Genomic DNA, 14,963 nt, shown 5'->3' with positions numbered 1-14,963 from the left:
AATGGGAGAGAGACAGAGTTGGGCACAAAGAGGCTCATATCTGATTAGCTATCTAGGTGTATCTCCTTTGTCTTTCATTATCATGGAAATGAAAGGGTTGACTTTATTTTGTAGGGTTTATATTGCATATGACCCCAGGGGAGATAGGAATATTTAAAACTTACACAGCTGTTTCATGAGACTTATTAAAGAATTTAAGTCTACCTCCCAGGTAGCACACCATGCTTTCCCATCAGGCATACTATTGTTTCAGGAAAAAAAAAAAACACTTGGTCTCACCTCCCACTTGCCCTGCTGGGTCCTCTTCTTTAAATGAATATTCCAGTTTTCAGAACTGACATCAGCACAGTGGGGTATGGTCAAGGCAAAGGGAGTGGTGACTACCATGTCTGAAGGCCCACAGGTGACTTCAGGACTCAGGAGTACTTCGGATCCATCTGGCTGGAGGCTTTGTTTACATTTGGAGGAAAAGAGGAAACATGAGCCAAAAAGAAGGGTGAGTCAAGCATGGCAGAGTCAGATCTCATTCCACAAGTGGGGCGGGGGAGAGAGGAATGGTACTTGAGGGTTGAACATAAACCAAGTTTGTTGCCCTGCTCACAGCCCAAAAAGTGGGTAACATACATGCAAAGTAATTCTATTTACTCCTAGCAGTTTTACTGTAGAACAACAGAACAAGGCTCTTAACAGCTGATGCCTACAGAGTGAGTAAAAGCCCACATTTCAAACCCAGGGTTTGGACGAAGGGGAAACTGACAAATGACTGCTTACATTTGCAGTGCAGAGTTGGAGAAAGGATGGGTGCAGGGGGTAGAACCACCCAAACCCCTCTCCTAGCTGCAATGCAAGATTCTTACTGATGGAACACCCAAGTCCAAATGTTCAAACATGATGAAAACAGCTGATGCTGACAATGTTGCCACCAGATTCTTTCCTCCCAATGATACTATCGACAATATTTTCATAGTAGTAAATAATGACAAGAACTTATTACATAACAAAACAGCCCTTCAGCTAGGCGCAGATTGAGTGTTAACTTCCCTCATTTTGAAAAAGTATTTTCTGCCAATGCACAAATACATAGGTTATACATATTGACAGCACAGCAGACAGTTAGTTATAAATATGCATTTTCAAATACATGAATATAGATCTTTCAAATCTCCCTCGTTTGGTGTCTAAATTTAACGTCATCCCACACAAACCTGGTGTTCACATTTTTTATTTTGTTCTCTGTATTGTGAATAATTCATAATGGGAATGCAGAGTCATGAGACAGATGAAAGAAAATGACAGTTAACAGAAGGAAAAAAAATCCACCTCACTGAATGAGTCCCTATTTCATTTCTCCTTCCCTTTTTTCTATTTCCTTGTCCTTCAGGAGGGAATTGTGACTTCTAGTACAGTAGTTGGGGGGAGGACCCTGGGGTATTCTTTCTCCTCCCTTTCCCCATTGCCTGGCTAGGTGGTCTTGGATAATCTACTTTATCTTTTTTTGCTTTATTTTTTTTATATACAGCAGGGTAGAGTTAATAAATATTCTGAGGATGAAAGGAATAGTATGAGAACTGAATAAATATTATGGTTCCTTAGTTTCACTTCCAGAACTGTAGAATCACAATCTAAAGCTAGAGGTAATGTGGTCCAAACTACTAATTTTTTATAGATGAAGAAATTGAGGTCCAGAGAGCTTATATAACTTGCTTGTCACAGGTAATTACCATCAAAGCCAGGATATGAACACAGATCCTGTGACTAAATACAGCACTCTTTCCATACCATGTATGAGCAGTCACCAGTGTTTGAAAAAGCCACGTCCTTGATAACATAAAGAAGGCCTGTTCCAATGCATAATGCTTTTTATTTTCTAACAGCTTCTATACAAGCTCATGAAACAGGTTATTCAAACTTTGACCCCTAAATTACTTTTTGTTGACGTTATGTTCTAATGATTATCTCTCTTCTGTTTCTCTTTCTCCCTCTTCTCTCTTTTTCTTTCTCTCTTTGTCACTTCCTCTTCTCCTTTTATCCCCTTTCTCCCTCTCTCCAACACATATTAGCAGTTGCCCTTATATCTTGTTATCTGTGATTTGCAGCAGCAGAAAACTTAAAATATCTACCTCAGTAGGTCATCATCTCTAGCCGGTGGCAGCCATCACATCCACAACTGACACATACATTTTCCCTATTGACTCAGAAAGCAGTGCCCTATACAGACTCAAAGGCATTCAAGTTGACTTAAAGTTAACTACAGCCCCAAGTTTGACTATTCCTACCCATGCTGGGAGCAAAATACAGGTGAAGCTGAAAACCATCCTGTGCTGACTTTCAGGCACCGTGATCAGGAGATTAAGTCAAGCTACAGGTGATGATTCTCCAAGGGAAGCAAGTCATGCTTTTGGAGCGGAAGGGCAAAAACAAAGGGTTTTGGGTTTTTTTTTCTTGTGGGGACTAGAGGGGGGCAGGTGAGAGAGGGTTTGGAAAGTGGCCCATTAGCCATTGGGAAGTCTCCATGAACAGCTTAGAACAATGTGCTCGAGGTTTGAAAAACGTAAATTTTAAATGTGAGCTGTAACCAGCATGCGGCAGCAGCCGTGGACCACTGCCAGAGGCCATTAGAGAGGGTTAAGCGGTTTCTGTGTAATTGGTGCCTGCATTCATCACGCACAGCAATAGCAGGGATGCTTGTGAGTGACCGATGACAAGCTCTCCTAAAAGAACTATTTAATTGCTTTCAGAGAATCATCCCCCTTGTTGAACATATTGTTCAAACATATGGGAATTTGGGGAATTATTTAATGCCAAATGAACTGAAATCAGCTAATTAGATGAACTCTCACACTCATTGTGAATAGCAAGACTCCTTTCTGTAATAACTTAAACAGCATTAGGAGTCAGAGGCAGTGCATATTGGGTATTAAGCAAAGCATGGGATGGGAGCTTTGCATAAAGCAGATACTGGCTATTTCCATAAGTGCAAAGTAAGTAAATCAAGATTTATATCTAATCCCCCTACAGTGAAAATAATGTGAGTGGGTGTAGAGACTCCAGTGAAGGAACAAAATATAATCTCTCCATTTTTCCATGATTAATGATAATTTGCCCTTTCCTGCCTCCTTCTATCTGTGGCAATCAGAGGGCTTTACAAATATTAATTAACACTCATCACACACCTGTGGAGGCAGGTGTTTCAAGCATAAGGTCACAGAGAAGTCAATCAAACTGATGGGAACAAAACCCAAAATGCCTGACTCATATTCTCCTGTTGTAACAGATTGCACTGTATTTTACTTCTCTGTTAATGCTAAATTCATGAGTTGAATTTACCTTGATGCCTTAGTGGAGCTTTCAGGTGAGGACCCAGAACTCCTGAAGGACATGCACACAAATCTGACTAGTCTAAGGTGGAATTACTTTGCAGGTGGGCCCAGTGGCCACTGATGTGTCTGTTATCCAAGGACCAGCCTAGCTCAGAGCAAAGAAGCTTGTCACTGAGCATTTTTGTCAGGCCAGGCAACTCATGAATTCCTACCGAGGTAGAGAGGAGTAGTAATCGACATGTGAAGAAAGTAATATACCAATGAAATAAAATTATGTTAAACATATTTGGAAAAAATTCACCTCCTTAAGATCTTCAGTCTAATAGATGGGCTGCCACCTAAGTTTTCTCAAAGAAAGAAAAGGCAATAACAATCATAGCAACAAGAAGACCAAACCTGTGGGTTGTAATTCAAATTCTAAGCAATGAATGTAGAAGTCATGGGCATGCTTTTTTTCACTAGAGTTTGAAACTTTAAGATAAAAATCCCTAACTGCAAAAGCAAAAATGAAATTTATAAAGAAAAGGAGATTTTTTTCTAAAAATAAATTTTAAATGTTGACACACAAAAACCACAATTGAGGTGGTATGCTTTTTCTCAACAGTGAGGGGAAAAAATACATTGTAAGTTTCTGAGATGTTATGGAGTGAATTACTAATATCTCTAAACTAACACCTTTGTCATACAGTGTTCCAAAAGTCTTAGACTTTTGGGTCCTATTGAATTATACTAGCAATCCAACATAACATACCTAACACTAGAAGAAATCTTAAAAGAATGTGCAGTCTAACTCCCTAGTTTTGCAGAGGAGGAACTGAGCCCAAAGAGGTTAAAATATCTTCCCTAGGTCAGTCACCACCCAGTAGCAAAGCCAGAATTTGAACCAAGGTCTTTTAGATCCAGGGCATTTACCACAGTGCCAGGATGCCACTGTAATCCAGGCTATAGAATATAAAGTTTATGGGAAGGAGAGTTATTCTAGACACAGTGGGAAGTCCTGGCTGTGTAAACTCCAGGTTCTAAAAGCTATAATTAATACAAGGCCAGTCTTGGTGGAGCTATTGACTTCTTAAAGGCCAGCCTGGGAAGGACATGTTTGTAAATTCAAATACTAGCCCTCCCTGAGCTGCTGAATGTCCTAGAGTAAATTGCTTCATGTTCTTTATACTTCGCTTTCTCCATCTTAAAAAAAAGTAAGTGGTAGAATAACATGCTTGTGGGAGCTACAGTGGCTGGTGCGGCAGAAATGTTCATATTTGTTATACTTTATGGATACCAGAATTTTGAGGAAGGGACAGCAGTAGGAAAAAATATGAAGCACGCAATAAATGTTCAATTTGATTTAACGACAAACATTATGTGCCTACTGTGTGAAGGGCTTTGTGCTAGTGTATTGTTTAATTGTCTCTTCATCTCTCCTTCTGGTTCATTCCCCTCTTATCTAAGTCAAGCCCCTCCAGGTACTCAGCAACCTTGTCCAACCCTTCTATTGCCCAGAGTGGCAAATTGCAGGGTTCTGCCCAAGTCTCACCTCTTTAGTAGTTTCCTAAAACAGGAACACCCTGGTCCCTGACACAAATTCCTGATAGCTGCTGACAAGCACTTTTCAATTTCAATGGAAAATGACAAGAAAAGTTGGTAGAATTCATAAGGAGCAGCTATGGGGAAGCTCAGATTGTAATTCTCAACATTGCTTACTTTCCCAGCCCTGCCATAAACACCATATGAAGACCTCTACTCTACACAATGACCACAGGAATGGAAGAGCCATTCCAAGTGCCAACACCACATGGAGGAGATTCAGGCCCCGAATCTTTGCTGTCCTAGCCAGCCTCAAATATTTTCTTTTCTGAATCCACTTCGAAAATTATTACTGCACACTTTCTTGCCACCAAGTATATTCCAGTTGGAGAGAAGATTCACTATCCCCCTTTTCATTATCAATTCCCCTTAAATACCTCTGGGGGAATGCCAGTGTAATCAAATGCTACTCATTTCTCTCCTGTTTACTAGTACTGTGGGGAGCATCTCAAGGGAACCATCCATTGTTGGTATGAGATGTTGCCTGTGTTTTCTTCTGCCTCTAGACTCTACAGTACCTTATTTTCTTTACTAGAATGCGACACTCTTCTTTTTTTTCCAAAATAACTTTGTCCTGAGGTCCATTCCAATTTCCTGTTTGGGATAATATGATAAACCAATTCTAATATCAATGGCTGATAATGCCTTAATATGTTATATTCTCCCAGGTATGGTGTTGCTCTATTACTACTAATGAAAGCATTAGGTCTAGGACTATTAACAAAGTCAAAAGTCAAAATATTTTATATCTATAAAACCTTTTATGATTCACAAAGCCCTTGTGTATAAATCGTCTAGTGATTTCCATGCCAACCCTGTCAGGTAGGGAAAGGCAAGCATTATGATCATATCTTATAGGTGGAATAAAGAGACTTGGAGAATTTAAATTATTTGCCCCAAGTTACAGAATAAGTAGCCTGCAGGGCTGAGTGAATTAAGGCCCCAAGCCTTTTGACCCTAAGTGACACTTCCTGTTTTTTGTTTTCTTTTTCATCTGCTATAATTACATTTTACCAATCCTCTGTGAAGCCTTCTGAAAGGCAGAATGGTACAGTGCATGGAGAACTAGGCCTTAATCCATAAAGACATAGGTCTAAGTTCTGCCTCTTGACATACAAGGGTGGGGGGGGGAGGGTTATATGCCTTTATGCTATTAAAGCTTAATGCTATACTAAGATTTTTGAGACACCTTGTACACTAAGTTACTGTGGCAAAGTCACTTAACCCCTCAGGACTCTAGGCATCTTTTTTTTTGGGGGGGGGTAGGGCAATGGGGGTTAAGTGACTTGCCCAGGATCACGCAGCTAGTAAGTGTCAAGTGTCTGAGGTCGGATTTGAACTCAGGTCCTCCTGAATTTAGGGCCGGTGCTTTATTCGCTGTACCACCTAACTGTCCCCTAGGCATCTTTTTAAGATGACATATTACAGAGAAGGTCATGAGCCAAATTGGTAGCTCCCAGGTAAGGGAATGCCCTATTTCATTTAAACCACAGGTCTAATCCTTATTCTTATCCCACTTCTGATAACTTAAACCATAGGGGTGAGTAATAAGAGAAATTTCATTCCCCATGATAGAGCCAATGAGGGGAGGCATATTTCAGGATGGGAAGGGGAAAAAAACCTTGCTCAAACTTTAAAAAATAAAACAAAACAAAACATGCTTTATAGGAAGGAGACTGTCTACTTCCCCTCTCCCTAAGGACAGTCCTAATGGGGATGAAGCAGGACAAGGAATTGATGAACTGAGTTTTATTGTGAAAGTGATGTGATACATTTATGTATGTCCAGGCACATTCTGCAGGGTAGTAATGGTGAAAAATGTGACTTTATACAGGGTTGGCTTTAGGAAAGCAACTGCTTAATAAGGCATATCTGGAAGGACATCAGAGTTGATTTTGCCCCTGCTCTGAAGATTCAGGAGACTGCTGCTCAACACCTAAGCTGTCATCTCCTCCAGGCAGAAGAGTCAATTCCTAAATTCTAGACTTGTTTTGCCCCCATTGCTATTTCCCTGATGCACAAGGTAATTACTCCTCCCTGCTTTCCTCCCTATATATTATAGCGTCTATATTATAGATTAATTTTGGTTTGATCACCTTTACTCAGCAGATCATTCAGGAAATTAAGACAAGCAATTAATGATCATTTTACAATGTCAAACCCCAGGTCAATATGTAATTAAATCATATTTTAATAGAATGAACATAAAAAGGCAGTTGGATGGGAGTTGTACTTAGTCACAAACCTGGGTATGGGGGAGGATGGGGAGAAGCTCAAGAAAGACAGCAATTCCATCCTCCCACTAGGAATCCAAAAGTAGACACTGAGTTTTAGCTGTTTTTCTACTGCCTTTAAACTTACCAGTATTTTTCTCTAGTTCACCTATTTTTTTTTTTATTTTCTGAACCAGAACATTTACTTTGCTTAGGAGTGCTATTTAGAGAATTTGAATAAGCCCCATCAACATAGGACCATTTAGGACTATAGATTTAGAGCTGAAAAGGAGAAAGTGGGAGGGAGGTAAAAAGAATTGATTAAGCACCTACTATGGGCCAGGCACCTTGCTGAGTGCTTTACAAATACTATCTCATTTAAAGCTAGCAAGACTAGACCCTGCATTTATAGAAGAGGAGATAAAGTCTTACAAAAGTTAAGTGATTTACCCGAGGTCACACAGTATGAAATGACAGAACCAGGATTTGAACTTGTTTTCTGACTCAAATCTAGCATTCTTTCTACTGTCCCACATTATAATAACAGTCCAATTTGCTTGGATTCTGAGGATGCTATTGTTCATGGAAGTTTCCTAAGGACTTCCGTATGAGGTTAGCATAATTTTTACTTAGCTATCTGAGTCCTAAAGAAGGAGGATTTATTAATTTGTTTATGTATTTGTTCTTGGAAGAGGTGATGAATGTTGAAGAGGAGAAAGGATAAATGGAATGGGATCAGGGAAAGAGTCTGGTAGAGGGAATGAGCATTTGCTTCCCTTAATTTGACATGAGCCTTTACAGATACTGAATCACTTAACAATAACAACTGGACATTGTGTAAGGCAGTGGGAAGTGGCTCCTGATGTAACACATTGTGCATTTTTATTGTCCGGTCGCTTCAGTAATGTCTGACCCTTTTTGACCCCATTTGGGGTTTTTCTTGGCAAAGATAGCAGAGTGGCTTGCCAGTTCCTTCTCCAGCTCATTTTACACATGAGGACACCGAGGCAAGTAGGGTTAAATGAATTGCACTGCTAGTAAGTGCCTGAGGAACGATTTTGTAACGATTGGAATGACACCACCTGCTGGAGAGTTGTAGGAAAGCTCTGCCATGAGGAGAAGGCATTTGAGGGCAAGCCATGCGGTCAGGTCCTTGGCGTCAGGACATGAAGTTTGCTTGTGGGTACTGTTGATCAAAGCTATCAGCCAATTAGCTTGGAGCTGTGTGTGTAGGGACAGGACATTTCCAGTTTTCCCAGGAGGCTTGTGGGATTGAGGAAGGTGTGGTTCACGCTCTTTCGTGAGGACTCTTGTGGAGAATGGAGCTAAAATGCACTCTCCCTTTGATAGATAGATGAATCAAGGCCTTTTTCTCTCTTTTCACCAAATTCTTATTCTCCTTAATAAATGCTTAAAAGTCTAACTCTTGCTAAAGCTTATAATTTATAGGTGACCACTCATTAGATATTTTAGACAGATCTTCCTGACTGCAGGCCTGGAGCTCTATCCACTGCTCCACCTAGTTGTCCCATTTAATAAGTTTACTACTATGTATCAAGCACTGTGCTAAATACACTGCAATTACAAAAGCAAGACTTGCTGTCCTCAAGGAGTTTATATCCCAATGGGGAACACAACAGGTATTAGGAAGTCTCAAAGATAATAAATGTAATACCTCAACAATATCCAAAGTGATTGCATTATAGTTCTTGGAGAAAGAAAGGGGAAAGTATGTGTTTTTGGTGGGGAGGGGAAAGGTCAGCTTTGGAGAGTTGAAGTAGTAGTAGAGAGTGAAGCAGCTTGGAGACAAATGGCCTCATCCCCCTCCCATTTCAATCTTCTCCCACTCTGTCTCTAGGATCCTAGGCTCTGACAGGTGAGTGAGATTTTACCTTATGATAATAAATGGGACTCTTGACTCTTGACCCTTGGCTCCAGAACAAGCCTCTTAATCACTTGGAAGGAGACAGCCTCACCTCATTTTTTCTGTTCTTGTTCATTTGTTCATTCATATCCTACTCTTTGTGACCCCATGGACCATAGAACAGCACACCAGACCCTTCTGACCTCCACTATCTCTCCCAGACTGTCCAGCTTCATGTTCATTGTTTCAATGAAACCATCTATCCATCTCATCCTCTGCCATTTCTTTTTCTAGCTCCTCTTTATGTGTTGTTGCCTCTTTAGAATGTAAGGTCTTTGGGGCAGCTAGGTGGTGCAGTGGATAAAGCACCAGCCCTGGATTCAGGAGTACCTGAGTTCAAATCCGGCCTCAGACACTTGACGATTACTAGCTGTGTGACCCTAGGCAAGTCACTTAATCCACATTGCCCCGCAAAAAAAATAAATAAATAAATCACACACACACACACACACACACACACACACACACAAAAGAATGTAAGGTCTTTGCTGGTAAGGATCATCTCACTTTTGTATTAGCACAATGTAAGCCCTTAGTTAAAGCTTTATCATTCTTCCATTCAGGGTCTCAGATAATGCAGAGCTAAGTGACCTAACTCTTCCCAAGCCTGGCCTCTGTTTATCTGGTTTGGAGGGTAGGTAGAAGCTGAGAAGGGAGAGAGAGTGAGGTGAAAACTTGGAAGAAATATCAGATGCTGTTGAAAACATACAGGGTCAAGTCAAACTGAAAGATTAAATTATTTACATATGTAAAATGGTCATAGTTTATACCCACATTCGCAGGGTATTTATCCATTAATAAATCAAAGGAATCCCAAAGCATGTGTAAATCATGACTTCCTAGATACAATTTAAAGCTCATCTTTCATGCAGTGTCAGAGTCGGTATTTGTCACTGAAGCATCATCACACTTCCCTTGGAAAATAAGCCAGTGCAGAAGAGAGAGAAAATAAACTGGTGGGGGAGGGGTTGGACTCTAGCAATGAATCACTCAGATTTTTGCAGCTTTTCTCTCTACTAAGTTCTTAGGGTTGTTTTTGTTTGTTTTGTTCTTTTGAATAGTTACGAGCTGAAAAGGTGTTAGTGAGAATGAGAGACAACAGATGGACATTCTGAATTCTCTATTGCTATGAACTAACCCCATATTAAAGGAACCTGAGGCAGGCCTCCAATATGTTCAGTTGATCCTTTTATGGAGGATTTAAGGGAAACCATGAATAGGAATTGCATGGAATGACAAGGCCCTGAGGGGCTATGATGGGCTCAGGTGGAAGAAGTACCCACACCAATGAATTCTTGGCTCTATCTACAAATACACAAGAAGGAGAACAAAGGAAGGGGCACAGGGGTCTTGTGCTTATGAGCTCTTAACTCCTAGAGGTTTCTTTTTATTCTGCTCTTCATCCCTCATCATCCCCAGTAAGAGCACAACTAAAACTCAGTCTTGGGGGAGGTGGAGAAAGGGAGGGAAAGGCATTCTCTAGGAGAGTCTGATTTCATTTAACCTAGATCAGTTCCACTGTTCACTAGTTCTCCTCTTTAATATTTCTGATTTGTGTCTGATCTCTAAAATAAAACTCCATATGTACACATACCTTGCAAGAGGGTAGGAAACTTATTGGGAGTTAGCTTGGGTTCATTGTAAAAATATAGAAGCAAGGAGGGTCATGCTGCCACTGTCTCCTAAGGAGACCCAGAGGTGAGGCTGAGGTGTGCCTTTTTTCAAAGGGCCTTTATTAAGCAGTAATTATCTGGAGTGGAAATGATAATCTCCCTTAAATATCTTCATAGGCCTAGTTATTCAGTATGGGCAATAAAAGAAATGAAACATAAAAATAAAAATAATTACAGTATTTGGGGGCCCCTTTACAATGTGCAATCAAATTTGTCTACCAGTGACTTTCCTTTTATTGAAGAGAGATGCACCTTCCATTCAGATCTATTAGCAAACACTCACAAGCCATTGTTATCTTGTCAATTGCATCTTTAATTAAAGCCTCATTTGGGCCACTCTAATCACTTCCACATTGTGAGCCACTGGGGCTTTAAATGTGCTTTGATGAAAATGACAGCAATTTGTATTTGGTTCCCCCTACCTGGAGGTGGGGGTGGTGGGGGTGGAGATAATAAAAAGAGAGTTTGAGAGTGTGGGAGGAGTAAAGTTCACTTCAAAATAACATAGATCCTTGGTTTGAGAAGATCTAAATGTCCTTTTATCCCCCTTTGTAATTATTATATTTTTTGTAATGATATTATGCCAGGATAACTTGGTAAAATAATGGGACCCAATTCTACTGGGGGAAAGGATGGCAGAGTTACAAAAGTGCATTAACCCTTCCCCACCATTAAGATACCATTTAGTAAATTGTCTCTTCCATTACACTGAACAGCACCGGGTAGCCAGGAAGAATTAATGCATTTCCCAAATGGGAGCAATTTACTCTCTTCCCTCTAACTGCAACAGGTCTTTGTTTGCTGTTTAGGAGGATACTTTTCTTCTGGGGACCACAGAAAACTGGAGTCATAATTGGAAACCAACTTCCTGTCATCTGACGGGTGGGTACACACATGCATTATCATTCCTATCCTACCCATCAGACAATGAGAATGAAAAGATTCAAAATTATGTACGTCTCATTTACAGAGCCTCCAAGAGAACCCAGATGCCTGGACAAGGCTGGACAATGGATCGGCTTGTGGGAAAAGAGATATATTCATTTTGATAGTCTTTGCTCTTCAAAGTGTTTAGAGCTGCTGGAGATCTTAGACATCTTTTAGTCCAATGGCCCTCATTTGATATATCAGTAAACTGAGGCCGGATAGGGAAAGCGATTTGCCCATAGCCACAAAGGCAGTAAAAGGGAGTGTTGGAATTTGATCCCAGCTTTTATAAGGCTCTTTCCCCTGCATACCAATCACTGAAATTGTATTGACCTGCCTGCAATCCCTGCAAATTGTCAAAATTAGGAAAAAACATTTTCTCAGCCAACACTGGTCATTTTGCATGCAGAGAACTGGCCTCGCTGTCCTGATCTAATCATGAGCCCACCTGGAATCCATCATTCTGGCCCATGAAATAGATCCAATGACGTGCATAATAATTTAGGAACTTACTCACTGACTCACGCCTGAGAGAATCACAAGAAATAAAGACAGACTTAAAGGAAAGGATGCAGTGAGTGAACTCATGAAAGGGCAGATCAATTCTGCCTTTATTCCTTTTGTTTTATGGAAATTTCATTCAGGAAGGACACTGATAGTGAGTCTGTTTTGAGCAGATGATTATTCTACTTGGCAGGATCTATACATGTGGGAGAGAGAAACATTGGTAAATTGAGGAAGGACAGCTTGTAAATTGTGTAGTTATGTGGTGCCATGGATAGAGTACTTGGCTTGGAACCAGAAACTCTTCTGCCTGAGTTCAAATCTGCCCTCAAATTTACACTAGCTGTGTAACCCTGAGCAAGTCACTTAACACTGTTTGCCTCAGTTCCTCATCTGTAAAGTGAGCTGCAGAAGGAAATGCCAAACCACTCCAGTACTGATCCCAATTAGGATCAGGAAGAGTTGTATACAACTGAACACAAGCTTGCAAATTAGTTTACTTTCCATAGATTATAAGGCATTTATGTCACTCATTGAATTTTTTTTAAATCAAAGAAAAAACTGATTTTATAGTATTTTTTAAAAATTTGTAGTAATTTTAAAAATAGTAAAATACCCCCAAATTATTAATGGACTAGGTCTAAGATTTACAAGGTCATAAATCTCCATGCACATTTTTATCAGTAAAGCAGTAAATGTCAGACTTAAGTGAATTCTATGCTCCTTCACTAGACTCTACCTAAATTCAGGAGACTTTTGCAATGTCATTTTCTTTTTCAGAAATAGAAATATTTCTGGGTTTTATCACATTGCATATCAGGTCTCGGACTTGTAACTAACTTTGTACCTCAGTTCTCCTCACTTCTGCCTGTTAGAAACCCCAGCTCTCAAATGCCACTGCCTACATAAATGCTTTGCTGATCCATCCAGTTGTTAGTACCATCCTTGCTAAAATTTTAAATAAATCTTATATTTGTATGTTTATATGGTTTCTCTCCTTAGAGTATAAGCTTCCAAAGGGCAGAGCTATTTTATATATTTCCTACATCCCCAATATCTGATAGTCTCTGGCAGATAGTAGTATAAGAAATAATTATTAATCATTGATATCTTGGGAGACCTAGTGTTCTCTCATTCTTAGTCCTTTCTCTACACCCCTCCCTTCACTCCAAAGGCAAGTTCTCTTTAAAAGTAAGATTCCGGGGCAGCTAGGTGGCGCAGAGGATAAAGCACCGGCCCTGGAGTCAGGAGGACCTGAGTTCAAATCCGGCCTCAGACACTTGACACTTACTAGCTGTGTGACCCTGGGCAAGTCACTTAACCCCCATTGCCCCACCAAAAAAAAACCAAAAAAAAAAGTAAGATTCCTCTGGGTCAAACCCGACCCAAGCTTACAAAGGTCTTGGGTGGTGACTGGTCCCTTTTTCTAGATAGCTGAAGGCCTTTACTGATGAAATGAACCACAGCTAGGTGGAAACTATTGTGCTTTGATCCTCTTGGGTGGGAGGGTCTTACATTTATTTCTCTGATGAGAAAACCAGGATTTGAGTGACCTGAGTCATGTATCCCTGACTTCATTTTAATATAATACACCTCCAAATCATGTCAATCAACTAGATATGATTGCAATATAATGCACTTGTTACAGTAAGAAGCATATATAAACTGAGACCCCATTGCCATCAAGAGTTTTTGGTCTAAGAGATAGGGCAAAATAACCATCCTTTTATCAATAATCTGTCAGCCTATTAATAAAGTTATTAAATTACCCAGAAACTATATCTCTCATACTTTTTTTAATCATCACAGTAGGTACCTAGTAAAAATACTTGCTGAATGAATAAATGATACTTTCTACCTTTCAATTTGTAGGTCAGTGGCCAATGTGTGCTCCTTGATCATAAAGAGAAGCTATATTCCAAAACCTGAGGGTCTTCATGCTTATCAAATATTTGGGTTGCTGTTATTACTCTCAGAACACTCTCCTTAGACACCATTTCACCAGTCCTTTTAGCAAAACTTTAATTAAATAATATCAACATTGAGTTTGAGAAGTGACATAAAGTTTTTGTTGAGAAGGAGCTACTCTCTTTCCAATAGGTTTGAGGGTAAGGGGAGAATAGAGAGAAGTTCTAACTGGAAAGTCTTGCCAGAAAGCAGGGCTGGGGGAAGGGGTGTGTGTTTGAGATTTAGGCAATAAACAAAGCAGCTTCTGATCAAAGCCTGTTTTCTTCCCTCCAGAGATTTCAGATGTCAGAAGGATAAGGATTGTAAATGTCATTTTGTGTGTGTATGTATGTATACAATATATATTTATGTATATATAAACAATGCATATGTATAAAATACATATGTATACATATACATGTATGTCCACACACTTATAATAAAAACAGAACTGTGATTTCATAAGTCCGAGGTATAGAAACCCCCGCCCCCCCCACCCGCTATCCCTGCAGATAATTATTCAGTAATTTATTTGGTTAATGACTTCTCTGGGGTTACATTGTATTGAACGCATGACTTGAAACCAGATCCTTTAACAAGAAGTCCTGTCCTTTTTGTTTATATAACACTTTAAGATTTATGAAGGGCTTTCTTCACAATAGCATATAGGGTAGAGAGGGCAGGTACTAGTGTCCTTATTTACAGAGAAAGAAACTGAGGGTCAGAGAATTGAAGAGACTTGTCCAAAGTAATGCAATATATAAGGGCCTGACCTTTTGATTATATGTCTCTCTATGACACCACAAAGGGATAGGGAAGGAATGGTAAGAAACTGTCATCCTGTGTTGGACTGTGTCTATGGTGATTGGGTGCC

The 14,963-nt window shown here is 39.9% G+C and overlaps 1 protein-coding gene across 6 annotated transcripts in view; it reads right to left on the bottom strand.

The window, feature by feature from the left end:
- The window catches only part of UNC5D (unc-5 netrin receptor D), an 821,905-nt gene that overhangs the window by 71,485 nt on the left and 735,457 nt on the right, over window positions 1-14,963 (bottom strand). For all 6 annotated transcript variants that reach the window (XM_043988293.1, XM_043988296.1, XM_043988295.1 and 3 more), the window contains one exon: window positions 280-448. In XM_043988293.1, coding sequence (XP_043844228.1) covers window positions 280-448 — 169 coding nt within the window. The remainder of the gene's footprint in view (window positions 1-279; window positions 449-14,963) is intronic.

This window comes from Dromiciops gliroides, chromosome 2 (genome assembly GCF_019393635.1).
Source record: "Dromiciops gliroides isolate mDroGli1 chromosome 2, mDroGli1.pri, whole genome shotgun sequence".
Classification (NCBI taxonomy): Eukaryota; Metazoa; Chordata; class Mammalia; order Microbiotheria; family Microbiotheriidae; genus Dromiciops; species Dromiciops gliroides.
This window is presented reverse-complemented; position numbering and strand designations above follow the sequence as displayed.